We start from the raw sequence: 15,751 nt of genomic DNA on the forward strand, positions 1-15,751 counted from the left end.
TGAAACTCATCTGAGCTCAAAAATAAAAGGAAAAAAAAAAATGTGTAACAAGAGCAAGAGGATCTGTGCAAGGCAAGCATCAGGCTTAGGAAGTTTTTAGCATCAATGTTTGCTGTGGAACAGAAGGAGGAATAAAAACGTTTCCAAAAATCAAGTGATTTGTAACCATTCCCAATGCTGCTGTTTTCAGAGAAGAAAATACCGTGTTGGTGGCTAAAAAGCATTTTTTTTCAGTCAGTTGGTTTGGTTTGGGGTTTCTTTGTTTTTTGTTTTTCTTTTTTTAGAAAAGACTTCAGCAAAATAAAAGGAAGCTGACATTAGACTCAGGGTATCAATTCTCTCATAAAAGTTTACCAACTGTACAAGTTAAGAAAAATTATACAAGCTTTTGTTTTAAGAAAGGACAGTTCAATCAAGACATAAGTACTGTAAAAATCTTTCAAAGGCTACAAAGAAATCTGGAAAAATACAGAATGTATTTCTTTCGCCCAGATAAAGGATATGGAAAGACATCATTGATGTCAACAATTTTACACATACAAACCTGACCTGGTTTATTTATTTTTACCTCTTTAAAACTTCTATATATAAAAATAGTTGTGCTCATAACTTTCAGGATTCATAAGGGTTCCTTAACAACGGGGTGACACTTTTCTCTGGCGAGCATGAGTGGAAGTCTCTGTGCCTACTCTGCTGTGCCTCCTGGCATTCTGTGATTCATTTATTTATTTTCTCTTCCTGCAACTCTTGAACCAGCCCCTGCCTCAAATAGGATGCTTTGTTCACTTGTACAATGTTTAAAAGGTGTATTATTATTTCACACACAAGGTTCTTTAATGTGTTGTTAGGCTGGGAGTGTTTTTTTGCAGAAACTCACTGATTTGTTTCTCAATTTTTAAGAGCCTTAAAGAGTTCCCAGAACTGCAGTTGTCAGCTCTGAGAAATGGAATATTCTCCTACTGCTTTTCAGCACTGGAAAAATAATAATAAAAGAGCCAACTGGAAGGTATTAGGATAAAAAAAAAAAAAAAAAAAAATCCTCAGCAGACTGTTTTACAGAACTGGATTTTGTAAGGTAACCCATCAACCCTGAAAATTTCAGACACCCAAAATTTACTCCAAGGAATAAAATCGGCTCCCAGTATTCAGTCATCCAAAGTTTCTAGTTCCTCAAGCTTGCCATGTGAGTTTGCTTCCTGGAAGAACTCTGAAGAACCTGGACTCTCTTTTCCATTGCTGTTAATTCTTCTTCTTTTTAGAGGTCTTTCGTTTTTTTCTTCAAAATCGTTTTCGTTTCTCGAAGCTGAGTGAGCAAGTTTGGGGTCAATGGAAAGGTTTTCAGTCTCATACCCATTGGTATCCAGATCCACGTGAGGTGTTTTCTTGCCACTGGAAGGTCCATTTACATGCAATCCTTCACTTTTTGCTTCCTCTTTATTTGGTATCTCACCTGGCCCGTTAGCAGACACCCCTGTGCCATGGGAGAGAGAGGACAGAAGCATCAGCACCAACAGACCCACCTGTGACACCTCAAAAAAAGCCCAAGTCTGAGCAGTCCTGCTGAATGGCAGAGCCAGTGCTGTTCCCTGCATCCTCTCAGTGTGATGAGGGAGCAATTCATGTGCAGACAAGTGACAGACTTATCACAGCAGTTGATGGGAGTCCTTACAAGCCACAGCAGCCAGGAAAACGTCCTGGAATCCCAGGACTGTACAGGCAGCTGGTGGACTGTCCTCACCTGGGGAGTTGCTGTACCTTCCAATCCATTTTCACAACCTGATTCAGCCCCCGAGCTCCTCCCTCCTCTCGTTATTGTTTCCCTTCAGCTTCTTCAGAAGGGCTGCCCCTCACTTTTGAGGTTTTCTTCCTTCAGGAGTGGTTGTGCCCTGGCTCTGTTCCCATTCCCAACTGGCGTTCGGTGCCCCCCGGCTGGTGAGAACAGCTCCTGGGCCAAGCACTGGAGAAGAACTGGACATCAGCCCAGTTGCCACCTCAGCTGCTTTAAATATCCTGCACGGGACTCTTGACAAAGCCACTGTCACACTACACTCCTGTGGGGACAAGAAGACATTTGTCTGTCTGCAGATTCATCCTCAGTGTGTGACCACTGGCTAAACGCAAACGTCACTTCGTTAAAGAACAAAACAAATCATTTTGAACTTAAAAAGCTGCTAAAACCTTACGAAATACTGGAAACTTGTTTTGAGCCAGGCAAGCTGGAGTCTTCCCCTGGCTTGTCACCTGTGAGGATCTGGTGGCTCTCCTGAGGAGGGCCAGGACACCCACTCACCATTCTGGTTACTGCTGCTGGCCGTGCTGTCCTCCCGCTCCGACTGGCTGGTGCTGCTGTTGGAGGTTGTGGGAGGAGGGGATGGGGCTCTGCTGGAAGCAGCACTTTCACTTTCATCCAGCAGACGGTCCATATAATCTCTACAGGACAGAGAGGGCACGTTCAGCATTGCCCTTGGGGTGTCAAGGACTGGGGTGGTTGGTACAGAAAAAAGGAGATTCACCGCGTACACCACAGAAGTGTCACCAGTTCCCAGTCTGGGGCTTTTGCAAAAACCTGAGCAACCTCCAGATCTCCCACATTAACTGGCCCGTGGATGGCTTGGCCACTGCAACTACATTTTTCTTGCCCAGCCACTGCTGCCAGCTGATAGAAACCCGGGCTGTGCTCATGCCACCTCTCTGAAGAGCAGGCACAAGCAGAAACTTCTGTGGGTTGTGATGCTGTGGGCTGGGTTTTCAAGGTGATGCCCTGGGGCAGGTTGGTGCTAAGCTCTTGCAGTGTGCTGCAGCAGTGCTAACACACCATTCAGGTTTGGTGTTGTCATGTTTTTTGTGCAGGTACAACCAACCTCAGCAGGGGTGAAGTTAAAAGCAAGTTAAAAACTTCAGAGTTAGAGATACGACGTTTCTGTATCTGAAATCTGCTGCAGCCCTACAATTTAGGTCACTAGTAGTGAATCTCTTCTGAGAGATGGTTGGTAAAGCCCTTGTGTTCATGGTATTAGTCTGGATTAACTCCAGAAACAGCTCCTCACACAGAATCACAGTGGAACTGATCCTGCACTCTCAATTCCCACATCTATCTGCAAAAGAATTCCAGCATAGTCAAGCACAGTCCTCACTGACACTTCTGCTGACCATAAGCAGTCAACTGCAAAGGAATCAGAGTGTGTTTGGAGTGATTAACAAGCAAAAATGTCTACTAATTTGGGTAAGAAAGGAAAAACAAAACCCAGATGGAAGAAGAGGAGAAGGCAGACAGTCCCTGACAACTGGTTAAGGAAAGCCAGGAACAGGCTAGTGCCAAAGGCACAGATGGCAGCTCTTCATGTCATACTGCACGTTCACTTCAGTGGTCCAACACCCAGCTCTAAAATGCTTAAAGAAACAATAATATTAAAAAGAAGGCTCAACAGAGGAGCCAGAAAAAATGAGAAGGAAAAGTAAGAGTGGAAAGATTCAGAGAATGTCAGTGGAAAGAGCAGGATACTAAAATAGCGTTGGGCAGAAGAATACATTGGCTCGTTTGCTTGGATATAAGGCAGGAAAATAGAGCTCTGCTCAGCCACTATGCCAGGCAGAGCAGGAGTGGGGAAAGGACCTATTTACACACACAAAAAAAAAAAACCTTAGGATGGGGTACTGTGCTGGCCAGAATTCTTGCCAAACAATACAATTCGACAGCATTGTACAGCACGTACCACAAATCCCCCCTGCAACTCCTGACCAAAGCCTGCCTAAAAACATGCATTTGAAGGAAAACAAGCATTTAAAAAAAAAAATCCCACCTATTTGTTACATTTGTGAAATATTTAAACAGAAAACAAACTAAGTGAAACAGCTGCTCGAGAGGAAATGGTTTGCCTTACTCCTAATAAATGTATTTTGGAAACCGTGTTTCACATTCGGAAATTCTTCTTCCACCTTGGCTGTCTTCCTGCTGCCAACAGGGACCGTGGCATCCCTTGCTTGCCAGAGAGCAGTATAAAATAAAAAAAAGATTTAGCTCCAACATGTAAAAGCCCAGAGAAAATAATGCACATCTTACGTTACACCAGGATGAAGATTGTATTTCTTCTTTCCAAAGCGGGTCTGCTGCGCAAAGAAATCATAACGCTCTGATTTCTTCCACATGTAATAAAATGCTACACACTCACCAACTGATCTTGTTCGTACCTAGGAAATAGGTGCCATGCAAACTGTGAGGAATTTAAAGGCATTTTTTTGGCAAAGATTAAAAAAAAAAAATTAAAAAAAAAAAAAAAAAAAAGCAAGCTACCATTTAAATCAAAAGACGTGAAAATCAAAGTCCGAGGAGTTTGGACTTGGACAGAACAACTTGGGCATAAATGTAGTAAAAATTAGAAGTAAATCTGGTAATTTGTGATGGAAATTGAGAAGAGTTACAATTACTTGCTTTAAAAAACAGGAGAGGGCTACACTTAAATCAGTCTTTACCTTATTTGCCTGAATCACATGAAAATCCTTGCCATAGACTTTCAGCCCTTGTTCAAAGTTCCTGCACTCTTCTTCTGTCCACACAGATAATTCTTCTACAGCAGGAAGAACAAATGCAATACAAAGAATATACATAAATTAGGAACAAATGCAATAAAGCAAATACTTGACAAAAGAAAAGAAACTTAAATGACAGCAAACATACAGGGTATTCAAATTTCTTACACCATCTGACTGAGTAAATGAGAACCATCCCCAGAAATTTCACTTCCTGGGGCAAAAATGAAAATTTTCCCTTCTAGTGAGTAGGTGGGAAATGGGGCTGAAGTAACTACTCTGGAGGGATAAGAAACTGTGCTGCTCACACTATGGGGTGCAAATCTCAGCCCCACTGAAGCCAGAAGAAACCCCTAATAACTCTCAGCCACACTTCTAAGAACTTAATATAGTTTGGCCTCATTGACTGTGAAGGTCATGAATAAACACACTGTAAAAATGGGGGAGAACAAACCAATCTTCTCTATTGGATTATTCTTGCACAGTAAACTCTGGCAAAGCAAGAGTTTGAGAGCAGAACCAACAGATGAGTGAGCAAGGAAAATAGCTTGTGTCTTCTCTAAGTTTCTTGTCCCTCTGAGAATAAAGCTCAATAATAAATTGTGCAATGTTTAAGGCTCCAAAAGCATCTTAAAGACCAGGGTCTTTAAAAAAGAAACCAAACACCTGTGTAAGAACTGGGAGTTGAACACCAGAGACTTGACTCTGAGTGTTGTGCTCACCTCTGGCTGCTTTGACATTAAATCTCAACCTTCGCAGTGACTCCTCAGTATCAAAATTGCACTTGACCAGTTCATACAAGGCCTGGAAGGATGAAAACACAGAGAGGTAACACTCCAGGTACCACATGATTCATGTTGTGCCACAGAAGCACACTGTCTAATCAGAAAGGATTAAAAAGAAACTTGTTGAATGGATGTAATGTAATTTAAAAGAGCAGGAAGATGCATTTCCTCTGTTTCAATCTCTGAACCTCTAATTACCAAACCAATTATATATCCAGGTAAAGGACTTTAACATTTTCATCCACTGCACAAAAGTGTAAGATTGCTGGAGGGTCTGTGTGAATTAAAAAAAAAAAAAGGGAAGCATTTACATAGCCTCAAAGAAATTAACTGAAGGAGCAGAACTCACACACACACAGAGTTATTTACCTATACAATAATGCACTGATCCATAGTGAACAGTTTAAATACTTGCTGAGAGGTTAAAAACACCATCTCTCTGTTTCCACAAGGAATAATACAGTTGTTTCAAGCACAATTTTAATGCTTGGCAGCCAAATAAAATCAAAATAATCCTGTAATATTAAGGGAGAATTCCTCCCTACCTGCTCATTGTCCTTAATGTGTGACCCTTCAGGAATGGCATCGAGCCCTTTCTCATCCCCTGTCCTCCTTGATGCTTCATTCAGGAACTCAATCACTTTATCTTCTGGTAAGAAGTCAGGATTCCACAGCAGCTGGTCATCATTTTCATACACTGAACAAACCAGAGGAAAAAAGAAAAGCAAGCTGAGCCACCAGCAGAGAAGTTTATTCTCTCTTATAAAGGACTGTGAAACCTTGGGAGATGGGGAGCCCCACCATCCATCCACACAGCCTGTGAGCCCAAGGACTGGGAGATGATACCTCATCAACCAAAAAGCACACCCCCAAAAAATGGTGCTAGAATTACTGCCAGGTGTCTGGGTCACTAAATGCAAAAGTCAGCATGGAAGTCAGCTCAGAGAGCTGGCAAAAGCCAGCAGCAAGGTCCACCACTTCTCCAGGGAACAGATGTTCTGAAGGCAGAACAGCTCCTGAAAAGAAACTTTGCTGAGACCTTCCTACTGCTTTGAAGAAATACTGTCCAAACCAAAACCATCCAGGGGAAGATCACTGAATGTTCATACTACCAAATCTCTACTGGCTTATTCAGAGCTTTCAGTGCAGGGAAGCCACAGTAAGCAGAAATTAATGGGAGAAACACAGCCAAATGAGAGATCCTCTGAGTTATCTCCCATTTTGTATTTTGAAGAACCCACAGGATTAAAATACCAGCACAGCAAAATAAAATTCAAGTTATTAGAAAACAGAGGCAGGAAAGCATCCAGACCTTGCTTGTGTCTGAGTCCTCAAAGAAAACACAAGAAGTTTAACACTGACTCCACTAGCTCGGGGAGCACCTTTGGCTTTCCAATGGAGTAAACAGTTTATTTTTCAACTTTTTAAGCTGTGTTCTTTTTCCAGCTGGAGCCCTGTCAAAGGCTGCATCCAGAACACAGCAGAAAAGCAAGAAGTGGCAGGAGACACAACACCCCTGGGTTTTACAGAGAGCTAGAACAGCCCTAACATGATTAGTGCAAATTTAATTTTCCCCCTCAACGGCTCTTGATGTAAATCTCAGTTCTGCACAGAGGAGTGTGCAAGGCTATGAAAAACTCTGTGATAGAGGTGACTGCCAGGCACCAAGCAGCTCTAGCTTTTTAATTACTGGAGGCCAGGAGCCATTTAGAAGTGAGTAAACACCAGGAGAAGCAGGTGACTGACCAGCAGAGTGTAATTTATGCAGGTCAGGCAACCACGTAGCTCAAGCTCTATTTTCAGACTGAAGCAGGAAAGCATGAAAAACCTCAGAGCTAAAAAAGCAGAGGTTTGCCAATTTGCCATTTGCTGGCTTTAATGGAAGTTCCTGACTTCTCATGTAGTTTTTAAATTACATTGTCCCCAAGCTGCCTGGCTACATGGTGCAGAGCTGACAGGGTGTGAGTCTCAGCTTCAGGGTGGAAGCCAGGAGCTCAAAGCAAGGCTACTACTGGAATCCATCATCACACTGAGCTTTGTGCTGGTTACCTGCAAAACTAAAGCTACAAAAGCCACAGTCTCAAACTGACCTGCAGTGTAAAGAAACTCTTAGTCACGGGCTCAATGAGCAGGAAAATTTGCTTTTTTTTGAAGCTTAGAGCTGAGTTTAAACTGGTCCTACCTTTCCTGACTGGATTATACTGACAGCACACAGCCAGAGGCTTCCAGACTGACTGAAGAGTTACCAACTGGGAAAAACCAAAGCTGCTGGTATCTTCTTGCTGCTTTCAATGTGTTAAGCCAACCCCAGCAACACACTTTCTTCATTATGAATTTTGCTTTACATCAATGGACTCTGTGAAGAGTGCCAGGTACACAGAAAGCTTGTGTAAATCACCAAAGTAAATCACCAAATTAAGACAGAAGGGGTTCAGCAGCAAAAAACCAGATATATAACCTTCCTTTTCCTCTTCCAAGACTCAGATTCTGATGGTGATGTGCAGAATAAACTATAATTTGAGATGATGGTTCTGCTTTTTCACTTGAAGAAGCCCTTTCCTTTTGCAAGACAGGACATCCATCAAATTGCTTATTTATCCCCATCAGAAAATAATCTCCAAGCCAGTGATAATGGTCATAATCTCACCTTTTTCATTCTCTTTGTATTTGCATATGCCAGCTGGGATTTCAGCTTGAAACATAGAGCCCACCATGATTTCCTGTTTTGAAGTAACAGAAGACAAGAAGTTGAGCAAAGCACAGCTGTGATGGTTTTTGTTAGCAAACAAGAGGATGACTGCATCTTGTTTCCCCCTTAAAACTTTCATTGTTCCCAGTCTAAAAATACAATTAAAGGGCACTAGATGGAAATGGAATTCTGACTGTGCAGGGAGGTCTTTGACCCTCCTGACAATCAAAACTTGTATTTATGGGGAAAAACTGGAGAGGATTTGGGTGATGTACTGAACTCAGCTAGTAGGTAACAGCTCAAATCACCATTCATGAAACAGAGGCTTTCTGAACAGCACTTTGCATTTACCTTTTTCCAGTCTTCTGAGGGAATATAGTCCTCATCTTCTTCAGACTCCTCTTCTATTTCACTATCTACAAGAAATTGTTCAACCATTTACCCACAATGAGCTGGGATGGGAAGCAGCTGAGATGATCCCCACCCAGATTTTCTGCAAGCAGGTACCTCCTGGGAGCACTTTGCTGGGGCTGTTCAGCAGGCTGGATGCTGATGTTATTTACCTTGTTAAATTCAACACTTTCCCCTAAAGCAGCTGCCACTGAACTTCAGGCAGAGCCATCTGCAAGTCCCAGTCTGACTGGGATTTACCAGGCTTGGATGAGCTGCTCAGAGATGAGCAGCAGCATTTAAAAGAGATTATTTCAGATAAGGACTGACAAAAATTTTGAGCTCTGTGACCCAGGGTAGCTGCCTCTCAGAATGGACTGAAGGCAAGTGCAGGTTTATGGTTGGCATGTGACAACAGCAGCACTAAAATTACCTGGGTAGTAACACACACACCTGAACACTCTGTAAAACCCCAAACCTAATGCAGTCCACTTGCCTTATGCTCATGCTGTGCCTGAACTGCAAGACAAGACACTTGCAATCCCCTGCAGAGCTACATGCTGAGGTTTCCTGGCATTTTCTGGATTAAAATAAACCCCAGTTTAGAAAATGGCCTTCTGCAGTGTCCTGAGTAATAAATATCAAGTGTGAAGTATCATGAGGAACCTCTGCTTGAACTTTTGTAGGTCAGAACACAGAAGAGTAGGAATTAAAATATCAGTGACAGCCACTGCCATCAAAGAAAGGAAAAACATCTCTTGTCCAGATGGCCCTCCTGACTGCTCAGTGCTAAAGGGTTCAGACCCCATTAAGTAAGATTGGAATGTGGAACTCTTGAAGCCCATTTTCTTCATGTTATCTCCCCCTTCACTACTTCATGTTTAACAACCTCCCAGCTTTTTCCAGATTGCATTGCTTTTGTTTTCTGTGTTAGTGATCTTAAACAAATCTACTTCTAGGAAATGTTGGGGTTTTTTCCCTTCAGTTGTCCTCTCACTTTCTTTGAACAAGTACATCAAGTGGTGTCACTGGGCCCTGTCATGATCACTCTGCCCCATGAAATTCAGATTCATCCTGAAATTTAATCCTTCCTTTTTGCAGGAGAGAACACCTGCTGCCCTTACACAATTTGCAGAGATTTAGCACTCAACTAAAAATAGGACTTTTCTTTCCTACTCTTTTGAGCATCAGGATGAACCAAGAGCTGTGTGATGCAGAGAACCAGCAGAGGTTCAGGGGTACCCAGATGCAAATTTCAGGCACAGACTCCTACGTGTGGCTCATGGAGGGGTTGCTGTGCTGAGCAGGAAACTGTACATACTTGTATCAAAATATTTACATCGACGAGGGCGAATTATCTCCTGGGGATCCTGAGAGGCAACAGAGGCTGCTGGGTCATCATTAGATGACTGTGTCTCATCTTCCTGACCTGATGAATCCTTTATGGTCTCCTCCTTAAAAACACAAAAGAAATCAGGAGATCAGCTATGGCACAAACACTATTCTGGCAGTGTTTTTTCCTCAGATTGTCAATATAACAAACCCAAGGATCTTTTATCTGATTTAAGTGACTGGTTACATGGGGCCTGTCCTGACTGAGCCACAGCAAATGTGGGGACACATCCCACCCCATCCCACCCCATCCCATCCCATCCCATCCCATCCCATCCCATCCCATCCCATCCCACCCCATCCCACCCCATCCCATCCCATCCCATCCCATCCCATCCCATCCCACCCCACCCCACCCCACCCCAACCCATCCCAACCCATCCCACCCCAACCCATCCCATCCCATCCCATCCCACCCCACCCCATCCCATCCCATCCCACCCCATCCCATCCCACCCCATCCCACCCCATCCCATCCCACCCCATCCCATCCCATCCCAACCCATCCCACCCCATCCCATCCCAACCCATCCCATCCCAACCCATCCCATCCCACCCCATCCCACCCCATCCCATCCCCCAGTGACCAGGACTGCAAGCACAGCAATTTAACACTCTGATTCTAACATATACATCTGCAATATCAGCCAGTAAATGATATTAAATATAATGCCTAGGGTTTTTTAAATCAGTCAAGCAAATCCTTGCAGTTTTCATCTCATTTAACTTGAAATTTTACTTTGGTCCTTAAAACCCTTCCTTATCAATTTTTAATAAAAAAAGGGAGAAATTATTTGCTGGCTCTACTTTTCTCAACCAAATGTAAATGGTACCATAAAATTAATGCCAATAGCATGGTCCAGCTTCACTGGAATAAAGTATCAGTAGACTTGAGTATGTGCATTAAGTCATTAAAAGCCCCAAATTAGAACAGGTTTCTCCATTAGACAATAAGCCAGAATAACAAAGGGAATTATTACAATTAAGGAAAATTAAAATTATACCATTAAAAAGAACACAATATTTAATGTTTCAATGCATGCTGTCTATATGTTTAATGTTGTAAACATTCTTTCTTGCTAGTTCTAACCAGCAGCATTAGGCACAGCACATGTTTGTGTCTACCTTTATCCAGCACCCAGAGTATTATCACATGTGCAGCTTAAAGGGGATTAAAAATAGGAAATAGCTAAGTACAGTATAGCTAAATAAGCTGTGGAAAGATGAACACTTGCAGAGAAAGCCTGAATGATTTATCAAATTATTCCACCCCCAGAGCTGTGTTTCCCTGCCTCTCTGCTAAGTGCAAGTAAACATTTCAGAGCTCCCCTCCTTGTACCCCAACCAGCTTTGTTAGAACTCCCTCCTTCTGCCCTCTCCTCCTCTTTGCTCCAAGCCCTCAGACCTGGGGTGCAGGAGGGGAACACACATTTCCCACACAGGGCTGGAAGGAGCTAAACCCCTGACTTTCCAATTCCAGACTGTGGAATTCAGAAAGGAATCTGGAGGATTTACAACCTCTTGGTTAGTGCCCTGCAGAGGGACCACGAGGGCTCCTCCAGCTGCTAACAGCAGGGACAGCCCAGGGGATTTTAACCATTTAAGAGAAAGGATAGGCAGTGCCTGAAATCAGGGGGTAAGAAAGCTGGGGAACTACAGAGGAGGTCAGGAGAACAGAGGGGGTGGAAGCTGTGTCAGGAAGTAATGAAAGCAGCAAGGCCACAAGAGGGAAGTGGGACCTCAGGAGCACCACCCCACACAACAAAATAAACCACTTGTGTGCCTTGTTTGGATTTGGCATGCTCCATGTTATGCAAGTTTCCCCCTGCTCCTTCCATCTTTTCAGAGGTATCTTTCTGCTTTCTGAATTCTGCAACCCACACAAGCAGCAATCTTATAGAGCCAGGGAGTCTGAGAATCCTCAGAACTTCATTTTCTGAATCAGATACATCATTCCTCATCTCTGTGTCACATTCCAGAGATTCTAAAAAGGGTAAGATATCAAAGAACAAAATGTACCCTTTTTAAAGCCAGATTAGGTAATGCAACTTCCACTAATGCCTCAGCTTTTTGTTACTGACAGCACAAAGGGTTTCATATTTTAATGGAATTTAGGATGCAATTCTGAATGCCACCAGTAATGGAGATGTTACAGCTGTGCCCATGGCAGGAGAGGATTGTTACAAGTATTTATATATATTTTTATATATATATATATATCTGACATACACGAGTAGAAAAGACTGCTAAAATCAGAAAGTTTATTTTCAGAGCACACAGAACAGGATTTTAAAGTTCAAAAATGAGAAGTTCAGATCTATACATCTGGCAAAGATACTGGAGGCATTAGGTGCAGTTGACAAGTTAACAATTTAAGCACAACCAAGGCTGCCAAGCTAGAAAACCAGAATTTAACATGCTAAAGCCACCTCCAGCATGGAGAGACACATTGGATTCAGTTCCACAGCTCACTCTTCAGTTTCAGTACATCAGCTTTTCATCTTGAAACAAGTATTCAGCCAGATCTCTAAAGGTGCCTTTGGGCATTTATAACTTTTTGAAGGACAATTACAACCCCTTCTGACATGAAGCTCTCCTAATGCATGTGCTTCAATTTGCCACAGCCATAGTTTGGAATGATACAGATGGCATTAAGAAGAATGGAGAGAAATACAGATGGGTAATTAAGAATAAACACTAGAGAAATAACTATGTACTTAATTACTGCTGCCCTCACTGGCAGCTCCAGTGGCTCTCCGGGACAGAAGGGCTGCATGAAAACCAGTTTCAGGTTAGTGCCAACACTCACTTTGTTTTCACCACTGCAGCCACTGTTGTCATCGTTATCAACATCATCATCATCTTCTCCCTCCTCCTCCTCTTCTTCATCATCTTCCTCCTCCTCCTCTTCCTGCAGAGGGATGGAACCATCGTAGCCGTAGCGGCTGAGGAGCTCCTGGATGGGCATATCACTCTCCTGAGAAACATTGAAACAAAAATTTCAGATTTTAGCTGAAGCAGCCAGCTTAGAGCTGTGCATCTGAAGCAGGAGGGCAGCACCAGACGGGGGATGAGCAGGTTTGCCAAGGATGGCCACACCACAATGAATGGAGAGCCAACCCCCCAGCTTTGGGCTCCTCAGGGAACTGGGGGGTTTTACACAGCACAAACTGCTTCCTAAACCTCTCTAAATTGACAGCAGACCTCACATAACCCCCCACCCCCCTTCAAAGGGGGCAGAAAGCTCATTAACAGTGTTGTATGCCCCATCCCTCCCTTGGGATTTGTCTGCTGCTGCTTTACCAGCCCAGAGGCACTGCTGAAGTCAGAGCTGGCTGGGTGGTAGCCCTGCAGCACACAGCCTGAGCACACTCCCAGCTGGAATGCACACTGCTGTTTCCTTGCAGCCCCAAAACTACCTGAAAAACAGGAGCATTTGGTACATATTTGTGGCAAAACCAGATAAAACGTGTCAGCAGCAACGGCTCCCCGGAGCCAGCCAAGATGCTGAGGGTGATTGCAGGCAGGAACTTGCCCTGGTGCAAGGCAGGGATTTTTGCAAAGTCTCCAAGAATCAGGACCAGAACTTGCAGTGCCTGCCTTGAACATGGAGCTGCATCTTCACCTGGGGAGCTGCACTACAGGGACACTTCCACTTAGTTCTGCAGCCCTGCCTTGGAATACCAAATGACACAAAAATGCACCTCTCCATCCACATTTAAAGATCTTTGCATTTAGAATGTTGGTCCCCTCTAAAGAGACACTTCAAATGATACAGATGGCTCTTAAATTTAGTGGCTCCTAGACTGCTATCAATTGCAGTCACTTAAAAATAAAATTATTATTTGCCAGGGCTGCAAATGACTTACTTTATGACTTTTACCACCTTGGCATCCAGCCTTCAGAGGCAGTATACAGCATCCCTAATGAGATTTTTCAGAGCAGACATTTTCAAAGAGCATTTTAAAATTCTCTCTCTCACAGAAACAAATAATTTGTTTATTATTTAGAGGTGTCTGCCTGCTTCCAATATTTCTTCTTAGTATGGAATGTACATCTCAGCTGATAATTTATTTTCTTTTTAGTTACTGACTGGCCTTAGGCTTCCTCCAAAGAACCCTTTCCTACAGGGCTGTGTAGCTGCTGGGAACACACCAACAATACCAGTTACAAAAGCCAAGTGTGGTTCTGATACAACTTTATAAAAATAAAGTAACACAGGGGCTACTGGTACTTGTTGTCTGTGTATTTTCTTTTCTTTTATTTTACCTCAAAGAATTAAGCCACTCTACCACTCACTGGTCTGCTCTTTGGTGAAGTTCCACACACAGCAGATACAGACCATGTGGACCCAAATGTCCTCACCTTCCCTCTTGAATTCTTGGTCTCTATTGTATCATTCTATGGAAAGAACTCCTGGAAGTGGGGAATTAATATTTTACTGACACAGACAACATAGCAGGACTGTGAACTTCATTAAAACCTGACAGTGCAGCTACCAGGAAAAGCCTGGTAATACTCTTAATTATCCAAACAAATGCTCCCTGGTACATTTTAGGAAGTCATATCCTTGCATTAAGCACTGCTCAGCACTACCCCAGTTGTAGATACAGACTGAGAATGAAAAAGAACTTTTACTACAACTTGTAGGTGTGTGGGAATGATGCAACAGGCAAGTCATTCTGTGTTACCTACTGAAGGGCTGCTGTATTTGCTGCATTCCTCTTAGCTCCACATAATCCACACTGCAATTCAAAAGCTTTGACCCAGGGGTCAGCAACTCTCCAAGCTAAAACCCAAACCCTGACCTCAGTGTGGGTTCAGGATGTTGCTAAACCAGAGAGCATTAAAAAAGTCACAAGTTTTATCAAGGACACAGACATTTTATATGTGGAAGAGGATGGATAACAAGGAATTAATCATAACTCTGGAGTGATACAACAGAGAACTGTATCACTCACCTCTTTCAGTTTAAAATATAAATGCACACTCCTTGAAATGAAGAGCTCAGGGGCAACCTCTGAAATGAGCAGAGAGCAGCTCTGGAAAACCCAAGATGTTTCTCACACTAAATGACCTCTGCAACACTGGCAGCGTGGCTGGTGGGCACCAAGTTTACAGAGGTTAAAAATAAAATAGACAAATCCATGGCAGGAGGGGAAAATAAGACTGAGAGGCACTGCCCACAAAGAGAGAGACAACATCTTTTATCTTGGTGCCTGAACCAAGGCTGGGAGGTGCTGGGGAGCCATGCTGCCTGCTTCCCCAGCTGGGCTCTCCTTTAAAGACAAGAGGATGCTGGTGCAGAGCCCAGAGACCACCCAAGTGCCCTCCCTGTCACAGGGGACCCCAAAAGGAGGAGCCAAGGGATTATCTGGAACAACAAATGGAAAAAGAAAAGGAGCCAAAGGCTCCAACACTCCCTCCAGCTGAAGCTTTGGGCAGTCAGCTGAGCCCAAAGCAGGAGGATGCTGAGTTTCTGCACCTTGCTGGGGCCAAGCTATTTATTATTTCCAAGACAGAGTGTGCAGGCAGTTTCCTACAACCAAAATGAAGTTTCCTGTGCCTTGGCAAAGTGCAGCATGTGCCCAGAATGGCAGGAGATGTGCCTCATCCCAAACACACCTCAGGAGCACAACAGGTAAGCCAGGCCTTGGGGCAGGTCTGGTAGAGATGCTCCTACACCTGAACAGTGTTAGTGAATAAATAGACTCAGATCAGAGAATCACAGAACGGGGTGGAAGGGACCCTAAAAATCATCCAGATCCAACCCCTGCATGGTCAGGGACACCTCCCACCAGCCCAGGGTGCTCCGAGCTCCATCCATCCTGGATTGAGACACTTCCAGGGGTGAGGCATCAACAGCCTCTCTGGGCAACCTATTCCAGAGCCTTACCCTCATGGTGAAGAATTTTTTCCTAATATTTACCCTCAATCTCCCCTCTTTCAGTTTAAAACCACATGTCTG

At 43.6% G+C, this 15,751-nt stretch overlaps 1 protein-coding gene across 4 annotated transcripts in view; it reads right to left on the reverse strand.

The window, feature by feature from the left end:
• Nucleotides 1–258: 258 nt before the first annotated feature.
• Nucleotides 259–15,751, reverse strand: part of MIER1 (MIER1 transcriptional regulator) — a 31,702-nt gene continuing 16,209 nt past the window's right edge. For 2 of the 4 annotated variants that reach the window (XM_071749887.1, XM_071749884.1), the window contains exons 4-13: nucleotides 12,593–12,760; nucleotides 9,713–9,845; nucleotides 8,353–8,417; nucleotides 7,960–8,032; nucleotides 5,858–6,009; nucleotides 5,250–5,331; nucleotides 4,471–4,565; nucleotides 4,061–4,188; nucleotides 2,291–2,430; nucleotides 259–1,471 (exon numbers count right to left, since the gene is read on the reverse strand). In XM_071749887.1, coding sequence (XP_071605988.1) covers nucleotides 1,146–1,471; nucleotides 2,291–2,430; nucleotides 4,061–4,188; nucleotides 4,471–4,565; nucleotides 5,250–5,331; nucleotides 5,858–6,009; nucleotides 7,960–8,032; nucleotides 8,353–8,417; nucleotides 9,713–9,845; nucleotides 12,593–12,760 — 1,362 coding nt within the window. In that variant the 3' untranslated portion in view covers nucleotides 259–1,145. Of the gene's footprint in view, nucleotides 1,472–1,738; nucleotides 2,052–2,290; nucleotides 2,431–4,060; nucleotides 4,189–4,470; nucleotides 4,566–5,249; nucleotides 5,332–5,857; nucleotides 6,010–7,959; nucleotides 8,033–8,352; nucleotides 8,418–9,712; nucleotides 9,846–12,592; nucleotides 12,761–15,751 lie in introns of all 4 variants that reach the window. The other 2 variants (XR_011726989.1, XM_071749886.1) reach the window with 2 other exon arrangements.

The sequence above is a fragment of the Heliangelus exortis genome, chromosome 8, assembly GCF_036169615.1.
Source record: "Heliangelus exortis chromosome 8, bHelExo1.hap1, whole genome shotgun sequence".
NCBI lineage: Eukaryota > Metazoa > Chordata > Aves > Apodiformes > Trochilidae > Heliangelus > Heliangelus exortis.